Below are 24,967 nucleotides of genomic sequence, written 5' to 3' on the forward strand. Positions count from 1 at the left end.
AGTATGAAAGAAAAAATATCCCGTGGAAAAGTGTGTGCCATGTCAGTATACACTACATACTGGCAATAGTGAGGCAGAAGCAATTATATCTCAAAGTAGATAATTTGTGTCAAAGAGATTAGCAATGACAGTAAGAATTGTACTTTAATTTCTACCTACTCTTATATCAAACATACATTCTTTCCATCACTGTCCACTTCAAGATTTTACATGGAAAAATACCTTGGTCACACTAACTTGGGACATTGGCTCCTTCTCAGGATAAACAATTTTTGAAGGTGACCTGAGTCAGTTTATAAAACTGAAGGGATTTTTTGTCCTTTCTTCCTGGAGGACTATTTAGCATGAACAAATATTATGTTCATACTTAACCTTGAACACCAGCCTCATATCAACTATTTGTACTTTTATGAAATGACACATGATAAACTCAAGGACACGTTCTCAGTCCCAGCCAAGATCTGCAAAGCAACCACCCAAAAAATGGAGTGTGGAGTTTGCCATTGGGATGATTTTAGACTTTTTCTGTGCTATATGTGTTATTGTAATAATAAAAAAAGCTGTCAAGACTCCAGGCTCCACGACACCACCTAACTACACAATAACACAGAAACCAGTGTGCCTATTATCACAATAACAATTTACTACATCCACTAGTGATGCTGCTATCACTGTCCCTTATGTAGTATCTATTGCCTTAGTTTCTGGCTAGTATGTTGTCTTCTACAGTATATAGACCACAAGTTGCATAAGAGGACTGCGGTATTCATGTGGAAACCAGCTGATCCACATTTCAACTACAACTGTGTACTTTGTAGGTTAAAGCTGTTTCCTTCAAGTGTCCAAGTAAGTTCCTATTTTAGAGTTTTAGTGTTTTTGTTGGAAGCAAAAGACCTTGAAGCAAAAAAAAGAATTTAAGCGAAGGCAAGTTTTGTATGTGAGAAATGCTGAGAGAGAGAGAGCAAAAATTATTCGTTTGTATGTTTTGGCAGGTCATCATTGTTCCTCAGCTCTTTGCACTGCGCTGAGATGTTCATGATCAATTGTCTTTGGGATGTTTGCAGTATCTTTTAAAATCAGATCTTGTTGAGGGTTAGAGTATAACACATCAGTAAAAGCATCACGGCATTTCTGTGTCAGCTGTATAATGTCGCAATAACACATTATACAATGCTTTGTTTGCGTTGGGCACATCATATGTTTAGTTTTGGGTGGAGCCTGACTGATAGGTGACATCAGTGGGCTGATATCTGCTGATTTTGGCTGATCACAGACACCGTTATTTGTATTGGCATGTAGGCTTTACTGGCAAATGTACAGAGTTAAATTAGCTGGCTGGCACTGGCTGCATTAATAGGCTATGTATGATTTTGATCCTTATTTTAAGGATAATATATGTTGTTGTATTGGTAGTTTTAATTCTTAAAATTTTAATTAAAGTGCACTGTTATATTCACTGTAACTCTTATCTATTTCACTGTCCAACTGTAATGTAATGTTCAAATTTTAGTCAGAACTGCAATGACCAACTTGGATTTAAAGCTCCAAATGTGAAATGTTTCAACTGAACATTTCATTGAACCTGGGTGACCCAACACATATGGCATGTTTTTATGGCTGTGGCGCCCTCTGTTGGCAGATCAAACTTTGCAGCGATCCAAATTTTAAAGACAAATAATAACAAAACATTTTAAAAAGTAGACGAATAATTGCTATCTAATCTACATAACATAAGAAACGTGATAAACATCGTATAATGACATGTTTACATCAAACAAATAGACAGCGTGCGCTCATATTTTCTTCAGGCATATCCTGGGAATACTACTCAACTCTCGAGAAGTCGTTTAAGGACCCCAGGATGTCCATGCTTGCAGAGCGTAAGTACATTTCTATGAGTTATTTTATACTCTTTCTCCTTTTTTCTTTCAGTGTAACAACATGTATTTATGTATTTCGTGTCCTCAACATGCACTGCAATCCACTGTCATGTGATTTTCTTCCCAAATTGTTCAGTATTTTGATATGTTTAAAAGTATTTTGACAGCTAACGTTAGCATTAGCTCCAGCTGTCTCTGTAAACACGTGTTTACTCTTGTAACGCTGCATATTAACAACAGCAACTTGTTACTAGCTCATTTGTGGCATCATGTAGTATCCATCAAGGCAGATGTTATTTTATTAATTTGTTGTCAACTTGTTGTAAGCTATGACACATTTTTTTCTAACTACACAACATGTTCGTGAGTTGTGATTCCTGTAATTTGATCTGTCATTTAAAGCGCATATAAACGTAACTGCGATAAGATAGATCAAAACTATATTAATTCCAAAGCGAAATTAATATGTTACAACAACCAAAAAAATAAACATAAAGAATAGTAGAAATGTGCATGATTGTCCATGGATGACAGAACTGAACACAACATTAAATACACCCAAAATGTGAATCTGAAATACAACAGATGTGATGGACAGTGCAGTGCATAATAATATAAAAGGTCCAGTTGAGCAGTCTTTCTTCACTGTTAGAGGAGAGTCACTGTTCAGACTGATGACAGCTGGCAGAAATGATGAAATTCCCGTAGTGGTTTTTGTCACAGCAGAGTTGAAGAAGTCTTTGAGCAAAAGTAGTCAGCAGGTCATTGAGGGGATGCTAATTGTTGTCCATGACAGTTTTTGCATTATCCTCCTCTCCGCAACCAGCTCCAGTGTATCCAGAAGTGTCTGCAGTACTGAGCCAGCCTTCCTGATGAGTTTGTTAGTGTCCCTGGCTCTGTCTTATCTTCATACTGCACTGTAAACAATTGTGTTTTTGCATATAAACAAGCCGGAGCCACCTTGCAGAGTTAGTTGCTTGTCCTTTCTTTATCTAAATGACGTGTTGTCTCACTGTCATGTAATGTTGTTGCTGCTCTCTCTGCAGCCCGGAGGAAACAGAAGTGGTCAGTTGACCCCAGGAACAGCTCCTGGAGTAATGATGACTCCAAATTTGGCCAGAAGATGTTGGAACGTATGGGCTGGTCCAAAGGCAAGGTCAGTGTTGAGATATATCTGCAGTGTTTGTAGTTGGTCAAAAGCAAAAGTGATTTCTCTAGACATTGGAAGTAAATGTATGAATTGGTCAACAATGGTATCATTCTTTTTTTCGTGTTAAGGGCCTGGGCAGAACTGAGCAAGGCTCCACCGAACACATAAAAGTAAAAGTTAAAAACAACAGCTATGGTCTTGGAACAAGTGTCAGCCATGAGGTGAGTATATCCAGCACTTAATGACCTAATACTGTGTACTGTTTTTCCAGCATGTTTGTGCAAATCAAGTCTTTTTTTGAGGGATTTCCCAAGAGACTCGAGAGAACTTGCAATCAACAGATCATCATCAAACTACCTGAAGAACAATTACCATTTTCTTGAAGTCTTTTAAAAATAAAGTGTTAAAGAATTGAATTACAGTCTTGTTACACAAACACTAAAGCTGGTCCGTTAATACTTGATTTAAAAGCATCATATTAACGTTACACAAATATTTCAGTATTTTTCAAAGACTGATGCCATAGTTTAAATTCAGTATAATCAAAAATATTTAAAGGTCAAAATTAAATTCCATGTCAAAGGTGTTACCAGTGAAACACAGTGATCAGGCATACACTGATTACATTTTTGCAGCCACTGGAGGCGTGTTGCTGATGTTAGGTCTGGTGAGGGGGCAACCCAGGTCTGGTGGGCCACCAGGCTTGCAATGCACTCACGAAAACTCTGCTTTTGCTGATACTTTCTGAATGGAGCCAGTAGTTAATGGAAATCATTAAATGTAATCACAAACTATGAGTCATACACAGCTTGTGTATTTTAGCTTTCCAGATTTTAAGAGGCATATGGCAGGTCCCCTCACAAGCTGTGCAACTGGCAACTACTGTGGGAAGCCTACACTATGCCTTTGTGGTTTGAATGCACTTCTTAAATTCAACCTACACATCCACATTTAGCTCCCATATAGCTTATGAAAACTGAAAATGTGCTGACAAGTGTTTCTCTTCTGTGTATTGACATCTGCCGTTTTCACAGGATAACTGGATTGCCCACCAAGATGATTTTAATGAGCTTCTTGCGCAGCTGAACAACTGCCATGGCCAAAGCAACAATACCGGTATGGACAAACATTCAGCTTTGTGAGGCAGCTATATGATGCACTGTTGTCAGTTTATTTGTGGTCGAGATTTTATTTGTGCTGGTTGACTTCACAGGGTACTTTGTTCAAGCGCTGGTTTTTCACAAACTCATTATGTCAGATGCATAAAAATTATAATAGATGCATTATGATTATGAAAAGTATGGAAAAACAATGTTCTCAAAGTTTACTGCTTCTTGTAACAGCAGACGTGTTACACATAGTAACAACTGATCAATTATGTTAAAGAAAACTTAACTTTTACTCTTATTAACAGTTTTTTAGCCATTTAAAATTGTTGGCTCTGGCCTATTTATTGAAGGGAAGGGTTGCATACAAAAGTTAGTTTGAGATCAAATTTGTGTTTCTGTTTCTTTGTGGGTGTAAAGCAGAACTGGTCCATACACCAATATGCGGTCGCACATGACTCACATGCACTGCATTAGGTCAAATATTTAAATTTAAGTTCACTGAAGCACTTTGATTCTGCATCAAGCTATTCGTGACTACAGTAACCTCCATGCTGCCAGGTTCAACCTTTTTTACGGTTGGTTGATCCATCGCTTGGACAGTAGAGGGTGCTACAGAGCTGCATCTAGGAGCCAAAGAGTCTCTGTCATGTTTATGAACATCATCATTATCATCTGCAGAGTAGATACAGAAAATTGTTATGGGGGTAGGCTAGAGGCTACATGCAATGATACTGAAAACAATTTAAATTGCTATCTGCTCATCATTGTGTTTTATTTATCTTATCTTTGTAGAACCTCCTCCAGAAGAGCAGAAAGGCTTCAGCCTGGAAGAGAAGTCCAAGACCTCCAAAAAGAGGGTCCATTACATGAAATTCACTAAAGGTGGGTTTATTCCTGAGCAGTTGACGGTTCTTTTCAGCAACAAACAGAGATCAGAGGGATAAATGTTTCATGGATTACCTTTAAAACTGGATCTTTAAAATGCTCCCCTACCCTCATGTGAAAAAAATGAGATAACATTTTTTTTGTGTGTGTGTGTGTGTGATTTGCTATCAGCACTTTTTTTTATTGCAGAACAACTGAAATGGGTGCCTCTGCTTTCTTACTGTTCGACTGACATGCCACTCACTCAGATAGACAGCCTCCTTTACCTCTCCTTGAGCCTGATTCATTTGGCTCAGATCACAGGCTGATCAGAGCTCTGTCAGCTTGTGCTAGGTCAGTTGGGCCGATCAGTGCTAGGGGAGGTTATTAATAACTCTTCCTTCTACTTTCATTACTCCTTTACACGTCAGGAAGTCAAGATTTGCTGGTCAAGGCTGGGACATTGATAGGCGGAATAGGGGGAATTCAGTGTTCAGGACGACTGGAGACCAAAATTAATAACCGCTAGCTTATATTTTATTGCTGAGTCACTTTACTTGAGTGTCAGCTTAGTTTAGAGATTACAGAAACTGTTTCTAAAGATTGTCAGGGGGTTTCATTAGAAATGTTGTTTTGTGTTAGAGTTCAATTTCAAATTTTTTTTTACTTACAGTAATTCTCCATGCAGTTTTGCAAGAATGTACTGCAAGTTCATCAAATTTATGCATGTGGTAAAGTAATTTGTCACTAATCGTTTTTTCTTATTGGTTCAACTGTGCCTCGATAAGGTCACCAAACTTGGGGGCGGGGAAGGGGGAAATCTCAACTTTTTCCTCACCTGGAAGAGCTTTTTGTATTTTACGTCATTCAATAGCAACTTCCTGTTTCCTGTTTGGGGCATCTGGCATGTCCATTTACTGGTCCCCCAAAAACAACACCTCCCAGGGGCTTTCTGACCCATTAGATGACCCCTCCAGATAAACCATGGCCTCAGTCGCCTCTGCAGACCCTCTCACCTTGTTTTTATGATCTTAATTTGGCAGGAACCAGAAAAAGACCATGTCCCTGATGAGTGAGATGTACCTATATAAGGCACACTTAAGACTTGAAACATGGATGTTAAGTGGATGTGAATGGGAGCATCCTTATTTTCTCTGGAGGCGCTTTACGTCTTTCTACATTCTATAGATGAAGTTTTTAATCAAGTTGAGACTTTTTAACTCAAGCAGAAACACTTTTGTGTGAGTTTGTGTCTCTAAGTGCAGTTTTGCATCCGTTTCCCTCTGTGACTACTAATAGATCCATACTGTCTCTTCATGTTACTTCAGTTATCTAATGTGACCACATTGCACCATTCACCACATTTTCTTGGAGAATTTACATTTATGGCCAACTAAGGTCTTTGGAGAGTGTTATTCCACCTAAGTTAAAAGTTTTGCTCTTTATAAGGATAATTCCTGTTAGTATAGTATCATGTGAGATATTATTTGCATACTAAACTAGAATCTTTTATTTAAAATTGTGCATCGAACTGTGAACTCTGTATTCATGGAACCTCTCTGTCCTTACAGTAACGGACACTTCTCTTTACTCCAAAAGTAGCCTCATTAACCCCATTATAAGTCCCTCCAAGAAAGCCTTTCTCAGAAATTCTTACAAGTGATTTATATGGCCACAGTTGTCGTTCAGTTTGACATTTGTGTTGATTGTGACCGTGGGCTGATCCTGCAGGATTTAAAGTTCTAATCCGTTTGAGGAGATGTAATGCAAGTTGAAGCTAAAGAGAAGATAGCACCTGGCACTACTGCTGTGTGACACATTAACATATTTGGTGAACTCTCATGTCAGTATTTTTATTTTCTCAGACTGTTGAAAGTTAAAGCAGGAGACAGATTAGGGGAAATGCAGGTGTTGAATGTTTTCATTGGAATTCAATCTTAAGCCGGTTTGTGTCAGTTTGCAGGCAGCAGACGTGTCAATTCAACAGTCTCTGGCAACTTAACACCACTTTAACCTGTCTTCTACTCAGAGAGGCTGCAACCGTTGTCATGCAACAGAAGATACACTGGCTCTTCTTGTTTGTCCATATGAGACTCATAATTTAATTGGAAATTTGAGAGCTCAGTTCTCCGCCTGCCTCAAGTGGTGTGACAGGCATTAACCTTTAGTGCACTTTGACTGTCAGTTATGAATGTAGGAAATACTTATGGTCCGCTGAGTGGTAGGAGACAGCTACAGGAAGTCTAATTTTATTCATTGATTTATTTTTTTAGAATGTGTCTCTCTGTTGGCATGTCCTCCCTGTGCCCAGCTTGAGGTTGGGATTGGCATGGGCAACCAAAGAGTTACCTGGCAACCCGTAACCTACCACGCCTGTTTGCATGCCTCCACTGACTGCTCCGATGCCGGTTCCCCTCCCTGTGTAGCTGTTGCCAAGTTAAGGCTTGGTAATAGATTTAGTGTTGCTAAGCTTGTTACATGAGAGGTGGAAAATGTCAGGCACTACCTTCATAGTTGTGGATGTATAGAGGTTGTCTGTGTGTAAAGGTCACTGAATCTACACTTGAACTCATTCATACATTATTGCTTGAATAGAAATCTTGCATAGTCATTCAAGAAGTTTATTGTCATATGCATGGTAAAAACACGGAGGTTCAGACAATGCAATGAAATTCTAACTTTGCTGCTCTCCTTACACACAACAATAACACATACACACAACACACACATGACAAAAAGATGCATACAACAATGATATATTACATTTAATATGTATTTATTGAAAACACATAGTTGTATTAAAAAGTAGCCACAGCTTCATCAGTGAAGCTTCCAAACATCTTGGAGGCTTCCTCTCAGTGCAGGCCTCCTCCTTACTCTCTCCTGCTTTTAATCGATATCCCGTTCATGCTGGCTCCCTCACTGCCAGCACCGAGGATGGATGGCCTTTGTTTGTAGGGAAAGGCACCAAAATCTCTGCCGCTTCGGTCCAGGCCCACAGCATAAACCAGTAACCCAGTTTTAATTGCTACCTCCATCTATCACCTGTCATGGCTGCAAGGGTGGTTGATGCTGAATTTAACTAGAGCTCTCCATTGGCTGCTCTTTGTGGTTGGCTTCATTTTGTTCTTTTGGCTTTTATCAAAAGGGGTTTTTGTGATTGTAGGTGGTATGTGACTGAAGACTGAACAGTTTTACGAAAACATGATTAGTCATATCAACAACAGTGTGTTGCAAGTTAGGGTTCGTTGTGCTGTTCCTTTTGTTCCCATAGAAACATCACATCTACATTCAGTTGTGTTTTAATACTGATAACTGACGTGAATGAGTCCTATTTTGTCTTTTTTAGTCATTTGTAATTCTCTTGTTTTTATCAGCGTTTGTGTATTTTTCTGTTGGCACCTCAATGATTTGTTAGTCTGGTTGGACTAGTTATCTGTACTGACAGTTGTTGCCAATTCAATGGGGACCTTGGAAACCAACATGTATTGGATAACACTTTCCACTGCACGTTAGCAGTACCCGGCTTTATCCTGCGCAACGGCTCTCAGTCACCTTTAAACGTTAAAGGGAAAAGTAGGGTTAAGCTCATTTTTATCAGAACATTGTTATTTGCACTTTCACCTGGAAGCCTGAGAATTTTGACAGGTACTTCCTCTTCCAAACAGCAGAAAGGTCACATTGGGCATAATTTTATGTTTGACCTAAGTTCACTAGATGACAAACACTGTACACCCCCCCCCCCCCTTTTATTTTAGTTTTGAACATACTTTCTTAGTTTTACTTCTTAGACCTGCATGTGCAGTGGCTTTCAAAGCCAAGAGTAGGGGAGATAGAGGTTTTAAAGCAATAAATAACCAAATGTTATCAGAGCCCTGCTGAAGGAAGAGGATGCAGCTGTACGAACAGGACCCGGGCTTGAGACAGGCGACTGTGTGCTCCAGGAGTCTTTGAGGCCTGGCTTGAAAATGGGAATCTGGAGGCGTGGCATGGCTGACCTTGTCGTCGGTTTATTTTTCTTTGCTGTTTCATCCCTGGAGCAAGAAGCAAACCATGCAAACCTCCCTTTTCTTCACTGCGAGACCCCCCCCCCACCAACACACACACACACACGCACTCAAGCTTTCAACTGGAACCATAACAGGTTGCTTTTCTAAAACAATTATACTTTCAGATGTCTGAATATTTTTTGGTTAGTGGGTGAACGTTGGAGAAAATGTGATGAATTGTTTTCATAAATCTGCAAAATTAAAGAATGTGTATGTGTATGTGAGCAATTATCATTTTGTATTATATTATTTTGTATTGATGATGCGTGTTTCATATCAGTCAGGTGTTCAAATGGGCTTTGTCTCTATGTGCCAGTAATGTAATGGTGACCAAATGAATTAACTGTGAACTTCGAACAAATTGTAAAATGACTGGAGTTTCATACAGTTGTATGATTTTGGAAATCTGTTTTTGGTTTTAGGGAAAGACCTGTCCTCCCGGAGCAAAACAGACCTTGACTGTATCTTTGGGAAGAGAGCAAGATCTGCCACAGAACCAGAGCAGGTAAGATACATGACCTAATTATACACTTCATTTCCTTAAAGTTGTCTGCTGGCTCCCTCTGATTGGTGGGTTTTTTCTGTGCTATGTTTATATCTGGCTATATATATAGCTATATATACCTCGTCCTTTTTGCTAATTTGAGTTTTACCTGATGACAGTCTGAGGTCAGAAATGTTAAAAGATTTAAAAAATTGTAGTTGGGTTTCTATCGGTTGTTATGTTTGGTTCTCTCACAGTCAGACGCACCTGTCTGTAGGACTTTCTGGTGTACAATAATTTTGTTTTAATTATATCCAAATCATGACTGACCAATACCTAATATACCAAAGCACACTAAATCCAGCTACTAAAGCTTTGTAGAGCATATTCCTTATCTAATTTGTAAGTAACTTTTTTGCAATGAAACAGCACTGGCCTCTGATCTTTGTTAAACCAGTCAATGTCAAGTGTGCACTGGGGGAGGAGATGGCATACCTCTGGCCAGGTGGCTTGAGCTTATCTGCCTCTGTCTTGGTAATTAGGGATCACCACTGGCTCTGATAGCTCCATCAGTCGCTGTAGCATCATGTGATCCTTTTGCTTCTACAGGGCCCAGCTCCTGAACAGCCTGTGGCTCTAGATTAGCCATGTCACAGCATGGAGCTTTAACACTGCCAACAGGCCACTGATGGCAGCAAGAGCACCTAAATCCAGTTAAAGGATTTGCACTCTTACCCCTGACTCCTCTACTTCACACTAACCCTCTTCTCTACTTCCGTCTTTGAGCGCTCACATCAGGTAGTTAAGTGTGCCAGGGGGCATTATTAAAGGCAAATCAAAATTGTGGTGAGGTGTGCAAAAATATTAAATGATGACGCCTGCAAAAAAGTTCCTATTTTTGCTCTTGGCATTGGTGGTTGGTCACTTCAAATGTCACTTTGCCATCTGGTGCTTTGCTGGCTTCCAAGCTACTAAAATGTTGCTTACAGGTTATGTTTCAATCCCAGTTAGTTTCTTTGGTGCACGTAACAAAAACAAAATCTTGCCTTTTTATGAGATTAACCTGCATGTTGTATCTTCGATTTTCTTTGTTCTTTTTAATTAGGAATGCATTGATTTGGGGTGAAACAGCAGTGTCCGTATTGTCATTATTGTCGGAAATTGAACATTAAAATGAAACACAAGCATTCTGTCGAAATAACTTGTAGTGCACCAATTGCAAAGTTGAACTCTTAGAAATTTACAGTGATGGAAATTGAGTCATCCAATACCTGCCTCACACACAGTTGTTGACTGACACAAAATGATCATGTTAAATAAAAATGTCATATGTAAAATCATTATAATCCCACCAGTGAGATTTATAAATGCTTAATATATTAGATATTTAGAATGCTGCCATATTTTCATTGGTGAATTAAAATAGATGACAGACAGGACTTTTGAAATGTGCATGAAGTATAAGGATACCATAATAAAGACAAATAAGACTTCTGTAAAATAAGTGATCATTTAATAAAACTAGTAATTTTTTTAAATATTTTTTTTGTGTCACGAGTTCTGCTGACCCTATACAGAGCCAGAAGGACAATGACAAATGTATCTTTTGGACTCCGAGACACTTGCTGGCTTCCTCTGTTTATCTCAAGCATTTGGCTTGAAGAAATTGGCATCTTAAAATCCATAAATTGCAGGGAGGAAAAAAAAAAACCCTTCTCTATTCCCCTGCAGTTGCCAAGCCATAACATCACAATGGCCACTGCTCCCCAGCTGATTAACATTGGAAATGCAAGCAATATACACACATCATTTTCTCCCTAGTTGGTTGGTTATGGGTTGTTATTTTTCAGCCAGGAGGGACACCATTGACCATATCGAAAACACTGAACACAATTACAATGGCATCCCTTGAGGCCTTGTGTTGAATCCCGGCAACATCTGAGGTTGTTGGGAAGAGGTAAAGGGTGATTGACCAATCAAGCTCTAGGAATTATGCGGGATCTCCTGCGAGTGTGTCCGTTACACTGCCAGTGACCCGCATTTCACACTGATCTGTGCTTACTGTACTCTGTCATTACTGTTACAGCACATAATATACTCTACAGTACACACACACAACCTCAATACCCAAAAGAGTTGTATACTGAAGTGGTGACTTTATCATTGTTGGGAGCGTTGGTTTAGTGTTAGTTGCACTTGCCACCAGTAGCTTTATCTCATATCTACATCCTGACGAGGTGAGGCCAGGAGACTTGACCAAATCTGGATCGGCGTCTCCAGAACTGCCCTCCTTCCTCCCCATGAATCTTCCAGCACTTCACCCACCACCCACTGCTGTCTTTCCAGCCTCCCTTCCACCAGTCCCCCACTGCTGGGGTTTTCCTTCCTCTGCAGTGATGTGCTTCCTGCTCGCCTCTTATCGCGGCTTGCAACGCTCCCTGAAACGCAGACAGGCAGACACACACATACACATACACGCACACACTCAGCCGCCCCACATGCCTCTGTTCATCAAAGCAGTGTTGCAAAGAACATGTGAGCACATGGGACGGATTATTAACCCCTTCATATTGAATTAGTTGAATACAGGTAGCAGTAAAGTCTCATCCATCAGCCTGTTCCAGCTGAACTGCCTTAGTGCTATCTCCTGTCTTGATCTTCAAGGTCAAGATAAAAAAATAAAAAAAGTTTAATTCTTATTTTGCATAAAAGGTTATTTATTTGCAGGTTAAATAAAAGCACGATTGATTTTGATAAGTTTCAAACGACCACAGATGCACTTGGAAGGACACATTATGAAAAAAAAAAAGACAAATTAAGACTATAAGTAGCATCATGAAGTCAAGGTCCAAGCACTGATGTAGGCTTAAATTGAAGAGCATTTTTCTACATACTAAAACAAATATAATTATTTTTTTCTGTGCTTCATTCCTGCATCATACATAAAATCACACCTGTTTTTAAAATAAACAGGTTTGCACAAAATATACAGTATGTATTTATTCATGACACACCTATAAACTAACCACCCTAATTGTAAGTTTATTCGCGCTACAACATTAAAAAATAACATCTACAAGATGAATGGGTGACCCACAACCTCATTCCACACATTCATGTAGCTCACTGAAAATGTATGCTTTAAACCATTATTTACTATCCCTGACCAGCCTGGGTTATCAAGTTGTAGTGGAGCACCTGTCCATCTACACAGCTTCCTGTTATCCATCACCCATCCCACGCTTGCAAGCCCCCTCCGCCTCCTGCCTCCTCTTGTGCCCCTCAACACAATTACTCACGGCATGACAAACGACAGGCTCTCTCTGCCGAGATATCAAAAAGCCCCGGCCACTTCTAAATGAAGGCACTTTGGCAGCCCCGTGCTCCCCGTGCTTATCGGCGGGCAAGCAGTGCCCCTGGCCGTCCTGTGTCCCCCTCTCTTTTCTCCACCTTCTCCACCACCCCCGGCTCTCCGTGCACTCCTCTGGGGGTTTAGTTAGGGGAGCCACATGGAGGGCCAGACCGGCTTGATTTATCTCCCTTGCCCCTCTGCCCGGCCACTCAGGCAGGCCGAAAGAGCCGACGAGGCTCCAACGGGCCTCAGCTCGAAAGCCCGGCATTAGCTGAAATAAACCATTCTGCCGCCCAGTGAAAAATGTCCTCTGATTGGCTAATTAATCAGTCAAAGGGGAGCGACGCGGCTTGTGACTTGAGGGACCCAAGCGGGCGACCGCAGAGGGCCTGCTGATAAATAGACTCCCCGCCGATTCATACATCAACAAAAGTTAGTCATTTTTTAAAGCCGCCAGCTCAGTTGAAAGGTGGAAACAAGCCATAGTTTTATTTTTCCACCTACATTTTCCTCTACGTCTTTTTGTGGAAGTGTTTTGTTTTTTTGAAATTGGTTTTCATCTTTGTTTTTTCTTTGCTTTTGAACTACAGTTGTTTAATCTAATTTCTTATTCATATGATACGACCTTACATTTTCCATCTTTCAAGTAATGACATTAATGCTTGATCATGGTAATTAATTAAATGGTAAGAAATTAAAGTTCAGATTAGATTTTCACGCAATCCTCAGCATAATTTATATTATTATTTTACTTTCTCTCAACACCATTACTGAATTTTCTTCAGTTTGCTTCTGAGAAAAAAAATCCTTAAACATCGAAACAAGTTTTATGGTGATTAAGCGATTTGACTATGAGAAGCATCAAAATTGATGACTCGTTCATTAGTTCTTTACTCCTTTATTCCTTTAAGATGTCAGGCAAGAAAAATAGTTGAGTATAATTTGGTACAAGCCTTGTTTTGACGTCTGAATCTTCTAGTCAGACGGTCGGTATGGTGCACCGCGCTCTCGGGTCAGCGTGACCCCCGCGGCCTCTCCCACTCCCACTCCTGCTCAGGCACAAAGGGCTGAGGATCAAGCCTCATCGGGTGGCACCTGTTGCAAGTTTTTCCTGCCCACGCCTCGTCCACATGAAGGATCGCGCGTCAGCAGGGGCTCCCCTGATACCGCCATCTTAAGGAATATGGGGCAGAGGTACCGCTGGGTTGGGGGTTCGAGCATTTGGCAGATGCGTCGGCAGGGCGCCAGGGAGCCAATGGGAGGAGTCGAGCAGTGACACTTTGCTGACAGCGCAGAAGCAAAATGTCTTTTCGCATGGAAATTGTTTGCAACTCTAGTATAGGATTTACAGGTTGCTACCGAGGCCTATGACCAATGAAGTGAAGTACTGTAGTATTATTGGTTATAACTGTGTCAAAATTATAACCATAAATATTGTTCCATTAAGAGACTGATTTGTCAGCTTGACCTCATGCAAGTAAGCAGGCTAACTACTGATTTACTGTCTTTACAATCCATTGCTGTTCTTAAAAAAATAGTTTGTCTTTTTTCCTTTATTTAAACATGTTAACGTCATCTATTATTTACTATCACTGGGCTCTAAACTGATGTGAACTCCCTTAGGTAGCTTCACATCTGACTACTACTGTGTATATATATATATATATATATATATATATATACAAGCATAGCTTCTTTTTTTTTTCTTTCTTTATTTAATTTACCTTTTTTTCCCCAACCTCGTCAGTCCATAATAGCAAGGTTTTTCCTAATTTACTGCTGAGTACCACTGCATTGTGTAATTGAGTATAAATAGAAATGGCACCAAGCCCAACATTTTCTTTTGCATCAGGAGGGGTTAGGCTCAGTTGTCCTTCAACTTCAACACTGATCTGTTGAAAGGGAATGCCGGTGTAAACGTGCGTTGTTGCAGTGTGGCTGGTGCATGCTGAATGGGCTGGTGCACTCAGGCAGGGTGCGAGGGTTATTGTGAAACTGAGGAGCTCTAATTCATTCTCAGATAACATCTAATTTCCCTAAGCAAAAGCTTTCCCTCTCTTGAGCGTGTTTGTTGACGGGCCTTTTTCTTTCTACCGCCGAAAATATCAAGGCCCGCCAAGTGACATACCCCCCCTCCTATATAGACACACTGCACACATTTACCACCTACCTCCCTGGCAGTTCTGTGAACTGCTCCCTCCTGGCCATGCCAGCTCGCTGACACTTACAGATTAGCACAGGACAAAAAAGAAAAAGAGGGCGTCTGTCTCTTAGTTACGAGCCTAAGCTGGAATACATGGGGCCAGGGTAATTACTGCCTGGTGAAGCTAACCGCCCAAAGATTTCCAGCCCTCTCGGCTGTTTACAGCCACCGACTACCGTTTAATCACTGACTCTTTAATCTAATAAATCACAGCTGGGGAAAATAATCACTGCATCTTCCCTCTCTGGGGTTGGGGTGGAGGGACCTCTGTGCTCTTGAGGGGGGCATTGTCGGCAAGCGTTTTGCAATGTTGAACAAGCACAGGGCAGTCTTGCTGCATGCATAATGTTGTCTTCATTTGTTACTTATGATAAACGTTCCTGCACTGGGCACAAAGTGCAATTTTTCAAAACACTTTTTTTTTGTTGGTGTTCTGTATTATCTACACACAGAAAGTATGCCTTTAGCAAAAGTATTGCTTTGTGGAATCTTCCATGTGTGGCATTTATTTGCTTAAGTTACATCATTTTACAGTTTCTTACTTCTAATTGAAGGAAAAGATAAATATAAGTATCGCTTTTGGGACAGTGACATTACTTAAAGAATATTGATGGTCAACCCAAGGGTTTGCTTATTTACCACAGAATAAGGTATCCACCTGTTTTTCTGTCCACCCACATCAGGCTCATGAAGGATGGGCTGCTGGACTTGTGTGCTCATCAGGGAGAGACAGCTGGCTAATCAGGGCCTGATCCATAGACCTTGAGTATCGCCAAATTTATTATTGTGGCAGGACAATGAGGGCACACTCATGCAATTACAGACCCAACCAATATTGGCTAGAAATTATTGGAGAGAAAAAAATTGCAAGCAAGTAATGCAAACAGGCAGTTTTTAAGAAAATAAATAGGGAACTACAGCTTTGTCAAATGCTAATTAAGAGGTAAACAAGAATGTAACTTTAAAAAGAAAGACAAGAAAATACTATTAGCTAGACATAACTTTGTATTTACTTATGTTTTAATAACTTTTAATAAATCTAATAAACATTAAACTGGCAGATGTGTCCAACCATGCATTTAAGCAGTTTTGCACCATTGCCTGAAGCTTTGATTTTTCAGGATTAATACACATCATAATCAGTCACAATTTTAATGATTTCTTTTATTTCTTAAGCCTTACTTTGAAGTGCTTACTACACTGGGACTGGTAAAGCAGGTGGAGGTTGACCTCGTTAGTGTTTGTTTGATAGAAACCTTGAAATTATGAAATGTACAGTCCGCAAGACCTAACATTTCCTTTAAATTAGGTTTCTAGATTTCTTTCAGATTCCTTATTTTTTTTAAACTTAAAAATCGCCAAACTATAAATAATTGAATTTTAAACTTAGAAAATGATTAACCTTCACATTAGATATTGTATATCCCATGCTGATCCTTACGACCGGGATGAGGGCCGATCCGTGTATTAAATAGATTGACTATACACAGTTAAGTCAATGCGTCATGAGGGCTGGAATGACACATCGTCCTCATTGCATTCAATGCATCATTGGAATGGTCTGCTGATGCACAACATTTTGGGTGTTGGAGCTGCGGAGTTGCAGAGAAATTAACATCCACACTGACAGCAGGTGTCGACAGGTGACGTGAACCAAGTTACATTTTGCTCTATTTCAGTGTTATTTAAAGGGAAGCTGTGATCAAGGCTATATTTTCTAAATGCAAAACTTTACAGCTGTCATAAATATCTAAAATTATAGATTCAATTGGGAGTGAATACAACAAAAAAAGTCATTTGGATATCCCTAAAAGTATTGACTCTGGAAATACTTCTCCTTTATTGTCCCTAATACAGTGAAAACCAATTATAGTGCTCACGGTTAAAGTGATCAACCACTTATATGGATCCAAAAACTTGGGACAGAATCATTCCTACACAAATGCTGTTTACCATGATACACAAATGATATGTACTTAGCAGCTATGGCACCATTATTGCCTGAAGCTGGTGCTGCGTGCACACTGAAATCATGTTGGGAAAAAGAAATGAGTTTGAAACAGCTAAACTGTATTCGGAAAATGGTACCGCTGTCTGTTTCGTTACTTTATATTCATGTAATAAATAAATGGATGTCAACTGGATGATTATCTGCATGAGGAATAAAGAAAATGAAAAAAAAAATTGGTTATAATAATCAGCCGCTTATAGTGATCAATTTGACCCAGACAGATTTGATTAGTATAAGTGGTGTCCACTGTATCTAGCTTTGAGCTTGTCAGCAGTTGATTAGTTGAATAAAGTTGAAAAAATGCCCCTGCTGTTCTCCTGGATTTTGTTGGTTAAAAAAGTTTCACATGCACTCCAGTGAACCATATCCACCAACCCTCTGCTGGCTTGATTGACTCTCCTTCTGAATGCGCTGGCCTCAGTGTCTTGGCACATGTCTTACTGTTGGCTTTTCATTGGCTACATTAGCAGGGACAGATAGAACTGGAGTGTCTTGAAGGAGGCGGCCTGTTGAATGTCTTCCCACCCTCTCCTTTTCTCTGGGACCCTCTGCGGGCCCTCCCTGTGTTCCCCGCCCAGCCCCAGCCCCCGCCAGGGGAGAGAGCGGAGCAGGAAGGGCCCGATAGCCAGCCAGACTGCTCCTCTGCCGAAGGAGTCTTATCTCAGAACTGCACACAGTGCAGTGAGCGCATCCTTTTCCTGGGGTTCTGGGTCTGGTAGGAGGAGGACGAGGAGGAGGAGTATACACGGCTGCATATAGGTGTGTTCTCCAACCCTCCACTCCTCAACCCCACTGTGGACTAGCCTGGGACTGACTTTTTCAGTCATTCTTCTGGTTCCAGTAATTATGTAAACTGATTTTATAAATTGGTGAAATCCACTTTGGAGTTGAGTTTGCGGTCCCATACAAATCTAAAAGTGCATTTAAAGTGGAGTTTGGTCCTGGTCATTATGTTTTGCATTAGTAAGAAGTAGTAAGAATTTAAAATGTGTTTCTCTCTTTATGAGAGAGGATAGGAGGGGGGAGGAAAAAGTTTTACTCACAACTTCACTGAGTAAAACTAATTAAAAAACACTGACTTCCTGCAGGAAGAACCTTAAGCAGTTCTCTTCACTGCAAAGCATTTCACTGTAAGCCAAATACAGGATGTGTGACTGTCCATTAACAGCTTAAGAACGTAAACTGGTAGTTTTAATTAATGTTGCATAGAGGAAAACATTCTCATATTCTAAGAAGAAACGCCAAGTAATGCAACGTATAGGTTTTCTAAAAATTCCTTCAGATTAAAAAATTAAGATTCAACAAAGCAGCGGTCTAATTTTCTTCATTACAGGTTTTGAAAGGATGTATAATAATATATTGATAGAGCAGTAGTTGAAAGTATTTAGTGTGAATTGACTATCACATTAAAATATTGTATCATGAAGCTTATTTCAGGATACATAGAGATATCAGCTCATTTTTCTGCTTACCATACACACAAACAATCAACATTCACATGGAAATTATGACTGCTAACAGGCCAGAGAAAATGAAACACACCAGGATATGCAGAAGCAAGATCCCAAACATTATTGCCGAATTGTTCCTTAGTAACAAGTTGCCATCAGCACTAACCAACAAAATCTCCAGGGCTGCCATACTGCTGACTGAATCTGTAGGTTTATATCCATATGTGTGTGTGTGTATGTGTATGTGTGTGTGTCCAGCCTGTGCTCAGCACAGCACTTTCCTCCTGTCAGATCAGAGTCTAATAGAGATCCCCAGGCAGTGAGGACGAACCACATACCAAGTTCCAGCCACTTTCCCTGATGAAGGAGATGTTTCTCTCTCAGTCACTCTCCTCTCTTTTTCCCCCCTGCGCTCATTCACCCTCTCCCTCTCTTGAGAGTAATTTCACAGGCAGTTCTAAAGTGGCCCCCAGCCATCTTCCCAAATCCCAGTTACATGTTGTTTGGCGCTGTCAGCTCTAAGCCCCATCTCCACTCTCACAAGCAGTGAGGAGACTATTGTGCAGTAACAGTGAGTATAGATTTTCTCTGGGAAGTTTAAAAGTTTTTTGTTTAATGGCACCTCACCTGAAGGGTCTTTTCCCCCTTGTTAGAAGTTGGGGGTTCGCTCTAGTCAAGATCTGAGCTGGCGAAAAACTTGGCTGTCCATCTCAACGCCTGCTGTGTCATTTAGACTCAATCATTCATGTCTGTTTAAGGCTTCTGAACTGCCATCCTTTTGGGATAGCATCTACAGTCAACAGAACATACAATAATTAGTGTTACGTAATTGTCAGTCAAATTAATCAAAGGCCTCTTAATGTTTTTCAAGGATAATTTATAGCCTTGTGTACCCTTGGGTAAATTCGCAGAGCAATCATTTCTTACCATATTAATCAATGTATCAGGCTGCAAAAACAATGGTTGTTTCCCCTTATGGAAATGTATTGACCATGAAGAGCCTTTTAGTGGGTTAAGACTAATAGCTTGTAGGGTTTTACTGAAGTCCCTTGTGGCTGGTTTAACAGAAATGACACTTCTGGTAATCCTGAGTTTGCTAAGAAACCAAAATAATTACAGATGCAGTTTTCTCAAAGGACCGGAGAAAGTTCATATGTAGTAATGTACTCTGCACTTAAGTCTATTAAGGTCCCTCAAGCCCTGTTCACATCTACATCCACATTGTTTTACTAGCCCATCAGTTAACTTGTCTATCTCAATCAGCGTTGAGGGTCAAAGTAGCATAATCTGAATGTAAAAGCTTAAAGGCCAAACCGTGAGGTGACTGAAAACAACACAGTGTTTTCAATTTATCTCTAATCTGTAGGGTTTGAAAAATGCCGTGGACTCGGCTATCTCTAAGGTAATACACAGAGCGGCGGTATTGTTTAGTGGGATTCTCAGGAGGAGGTTCTGTATTCTTCTGGACAAATCATTATGCATTGAGTAGGCCATTAGGAAAATGAAGACAAATGGGTCGCAGGGGTGAGGTGACAAATTGACTGTGTTGGGCCTCACAGTTGTGAAGTTGGTTCTTTTTAATTTGCAGCAGTAGCCTAAAGGTTGGAAATATGAGATGGTAACCAAACTGACTCGTTCCAGGACTAGCTTTGACAATTTAGCAAAAAGAAATAAATAAATAGTGCTTTGGCCTCCTTTTTAACTACTAAGGTAAGTGTATCTTGTAGCAAAACCTTTTTATCCTCCAAGGTCATTCCATTTCTGCTCTTGTATATATTTCTCCTGTATATATTTCTTCTCATTTATATTTTTGCCACACTGCATTTCATTGCACATGTTGTTAATGTCCAAGAATTATGCTGACATGCCAAACACCAAAAACCTGTATTATCTAAAAGGTTTGGGGAACCCAAGTACATCATCACCAATATTAGCCCAATACTACAATATCCATTCATTTCAAATATGACCACTGAATTAAATCAACTCGTCTGACAACCTTATTAAAAACAAAACTAAATTTGTATTTACTGCAGCACTATTCTCAGGTAGATTTGTTACTTATCAGTCAGTGTTTTGGCTAAATGTATCAAATGCTCAAATTATGAATGGTCAGTGTTTTTTCTCTAATTAAAATCTTTGAGTTGAATGCGAAGCAGTTTGCTCAGCCTAATAAAGCATGTTTAAGTATTGTTTGTGACAGGCATTATATGGGTAATGGATGCCTTTAAAGGTTAGAGAAGCAAGCTTGTAAAGAATAAATCGGGGAAGGGGGAAAGCACATAAGCAGCTAGGTGGAGCTCCCCATTTGCCAGCAGATCAGACTGGTTGCACTGAATGGCCTCCAAGTGTGAATGTGTAATTGTGAATTTGATCAGGGTGTTCCAAAAAAAGAGTATTGCACTCAGAAACTCCCCTGAATAAATAAAGGTTAAAAAAAATCTATGGAATATACACTTATATATATTACAAAACCATGAGTTGCCAAAGTGGTGCTTTTATTGTCACCAGCTGAACTAAAAAAAAATCACACACTGTCAACATTGTTCATGAAAAAAGCTGTGTTACCGTCATCAGGCAATTACATTGTTTCACTCTGGGAAAAGTCAAGTCTCAGCTGTAGCTTTCTTTACTAGTGAGGAGCTGTTATGGAGGGATGGAAGTTAAGAAGCTGACTGTGCAAGGACGCACAGCTGGATGTGTGGAACTATGCAGTGTTGTAAGGACAGATGATAAATGACAGATGTGCGACAGTTGGGTCTGTGATGCTTATTTTAAGGTGATCCTTTAACACCTATTGTTACATCAACATCCTATTTTGGGCTCTTTTCACTCACTTAAATCTGCCTGTTTAATCTCTGCATGATGATTGACGATCACTTAAGCTCCGGGATCCACCATTGTGTGCTGTCTGTCTGAGGTTCCCTAAATGCTGCATTAAATCCTAACTCTTATCTTCTCACTTGTGTCTTTTCCGTCTAGGAGAGCAACAGCAGTGATTCTCAGGGAGAGAAGGACAATGTCACTATTGCCCCCACTGAAATCGAAACCGAGAAAATCGCCAACACTGTGACGAGTACTCTCACTATGCAGGAGTATTTTGCTCAGCGAATGGCTCAGTTGAAGAAGGCTCGAGGCCAGACCCAGAGTACAGAGACCAATGAGATATCAGGTCCATCCAAGGAACCGAGTCTCATCCACGGTGCCAATGAAAACACAGAAGAGCCCAAAAAGAAGAAGAAGAAGAAGAAGAAGGCCAAAAAGGATGAAGATGAGATGGAAGGTGAAGTGGTCGAAGCAAAATGTACAGCTCCCATCGTAGTGGAAGTTGACGAGGAGCAGGAGCCTTTAAAGAAAAAGAAGAAGAAAAAGAGAAAAGCTGTAGAAAACGAAGGAGGTTTAAATGAGAACTGTAGCTCCACCTCTGGTGTTGAGCAGGACTGTGAGGAGATGCCTCCCTACAAGAAGAAAAAGCTGAAAAAACACACAAAGGAAACTGAGCTAATAGACGGACTAAATGGGGTAACTGACGATCAAACTGTAGAATCTGAGGTCGTACACAAAAAGAAGAAGAAATCCAGAGAGGAGGTACATGATGTTGTAGAAGAGGACAAAGAGGAGCTAGTAGTGAAGAAATCCAAAAAGGACAAGAAAAAGAAACATAAAAATTAGGGTGGAAATGATAAAGTCTTCTGGTTCTTTAGGGGGCAGGAGGACTTATATTATCCTGTTATCATGCAGATGATCGTGGAGGCACGCGTATGGAGTAAATGCCTTCATGAGCTAATTAAATGTCTTGTAAATATACCACTTAATAATTTGTTAATTACGGTCACTTTGCTACAGTGAGGACAAAAGATAGATTGCACATTTGATCACATTACAACCTTGAAGCTGCCCTTTAAAACCATTTGTTTTATTCTCTTTGGCAGATGGTAAATGCCTTGCCTTAAAGAAATAGCTTGACATTTTGGGAAAAACGCTCATTCACTTTCTTGCCAAGAGTTGATACTACTGTAGGTGTGAATGTTAAATATGAAGCTAGCAGTCAGTTACCTTAGCTTAGCACAAAGACTGGAAACAAGTGGAAACAGCTAGCAAGGCTCTGCTTAAAGATAACAAAATCTAGGTATCAGCACCTCTAAAGCTCACTTACAATATATAACAATACATAACATCTTGTTGTTAGTGTAAGGTTGCCAGGCAAGCTGTAGACTTCACAAAATTACTGCAAAAACATAGTCCAGCAAAAACCACAATGTGTCACTTCAATGGTTTGGTTTTTGTACGGATTAAACAAACCAGATATAATGTGATAATTAGTAAGTTTTACAGGTGCGTCCAGGCAGATTGTTACCTTTGGACAGAGCCATGCTAGCTCTTTCCCTTGGCCTTAATGCTTAGTTCAGCTAACCTCTGCTACCTAAAGCTTTATATTGACTGTTCTCATCAAGAAACAATCAACATATTTTCCAGAATATTAAACTATTTCCTTGATCAATTAGATGAAACAGTCTCTTTCTATGTGGCTGTCTCCACCATGTGTAAAATGTATTAAGAGATACCATAAATTGACACCTCTTTAACCAAGCCTATTTTTCATCATATTTGAATAATTAGATGAGACTGATGTGCTGAAATCTTTCAAAATGAAACCAACCAATTTGGGGGGGGGGTGGGAATTCTTTGTAACCAACAAACCAAAATACATTTTTGCAGATACCCACTTTTGTTACAATCTCATTACATGCATTAACATTACTATTTATTAAAAACATGTCACAGAAGATTGTACTTTTTAATCAATTACTTTTAACTATCTGTTAAATTCTGTATATCTCCTTGTAAAATAAAACCAATCATATTAATGTTCATCAAACTGATCATATGAAAAAGCAACAGCACACAGAAATCAATCCTCTTTGGTGTTATATAACTTGATACATGAACATGATGTAATCTGACTATTTTTTGGTCATAAATCTGGAAAACACTTGTCTGACATCCATGAGCTGTAGAAAATCAGGCAAATGTTGGTTCTTTACCTGGAACAAATCCTTTTTTTAAATAAACCTAAATGTTCAAGCATGCATGTTTCATTGTTTTTTCTTTTTTCATCATCAACATACAGTAGCTTGAGTGACATGTAGCTTTATGTTCTTACAGGTATTACCGCTGCTTCATATGAACTGATGAACAATGGAAGTGATCTAAAATATGTGTTAAACATACATGACTTTCACAACACGCAACTCTTTCCACTTAAAAATATGACTCATGAGGTCATGAAATCTTGACAAACACTGTCTTGATCAGCAACGAGACTGGAGGATGTGAGTCGAAAGAGAAAATTATAGTTGTCCATCAAAAACAGCAGCGTACCTCGTCACCAAAAACTCAACTGAAAAAATGTGATCATGGAGATGGAGACTACCATTGCGAGCCTTTGAGGTGCACAGTAATTTTTTCCTCTCCGCCCTCATATATTATACAGTCATTAGCTGGAGATTACGTAGTTAAATGTATTACAAGGACCATTCATACACAGACGATAAAATAGATCAAAGTGAATGCTCTAACAGTGTGAAAGAGGCACTGTAATGTATCCTTTACCTAAATGAGTGAAAGGTGCAGGAGAAATACAGAATTTTGAGTTTTGAAAAGAATCAAAAATTTGGGCTCTATTTTTCTAATTTATTTATTTTTTACATGTATGCATCTATGAATATATAGTATAAATATTTAGTATTTGTACTCTAAAAAAAAGTATTATAATGATACATCTGGCATGAAAAACAGCAGGGATTGAGTGAATTACATTTTTTACAATTTTAGAAAAAGAGAAAACCCTGATAGTGACAAGGAATCCTTTAAGCTTGATAAAACTCAACACTGGATGTCACTCACAAACTTTTTGGATGTGATGTTTAAGTTCCTTTTTATAACACACACAAAGACTCAAATCCCTCTCACAAGTCTCCAGCAGCCACATGTCTTACACAGTGAATGGGTGAACAACAGCAGGCTGGTGCAGCTCCCTCCCACGCAGCGGTTCAACCATACAGCTATTAGTCATTTTCAGAAACCCCCAACTCCATCACATGTTAAAAATCCAAATTGCAAATATAGTGTGAAACTTGTCACCTCTGTCTCACACAGTCTGCTGTCTGTGCTGTACTGTACACGCTTGTGGGGCTCTGTCAGCTCACACACACACATACACACACACACACACTGACTTTCACTGACTGACTGCACATCAATGTAGCCGTGTCAGAACGGCAAGAGGAAATGTGGCCCTATATATCACTGATGTGCCTGCTCTATGCACAATCTGTGGCTTCAGGTGTCGTATCCTGTTCCTGTGAGGGGCACGTTTCACACAAAGCTATGAGCTGACACTTCAGTTTGATG

General features: G+C 39.8%; 1 protein-coding gene across 1 annotated transcript; it reads left to right on the forward strand.

Annotated features, from left to right (window-relative positions):
• The first annotated feature begins 1,855 nt into the window (after positions 1-1,855).
• Positions 1,856-23,643, forward strand: pinx1 (PIN2 (TERF1) interacting telomerase inhibitor 1). The gene is made up of 7 exons (XM_062437127.1): positions 1,856-1,880; positions 2,927-3,036; positions 3,159-3,251; positions 4,065-4,146; positions 4,932-5,021; positions 9,475-9,557; positions 21,536-23,643. The coding sequence occupies exons 1-7, from the start codon at positions 1,862-1,864 to the stop codon at positions 22,223-22,225; spliced, it is 1,167 nt and encodes a 388-aa protein (XP_062293111.1). The 5' UTR covers positions 1,856-1,861; the 3' UTR covers positions 22,226-23,643.
• Positions 23,644-24,967: the final 1,324 nt, after the last annotated feature.

Source organism: Scomber scombrus, chromosome 17, assembly GCF_963691925.1.
Source record: "Scomber scombrus chromosome 17, fScoSco1.1, whole genome shotgun sequence".
NCBI lineage: Eukaryota > Metazoa > Chordata > Actinopteri > Scombriformes > Scombridae > Scomber > Scomber scombrus.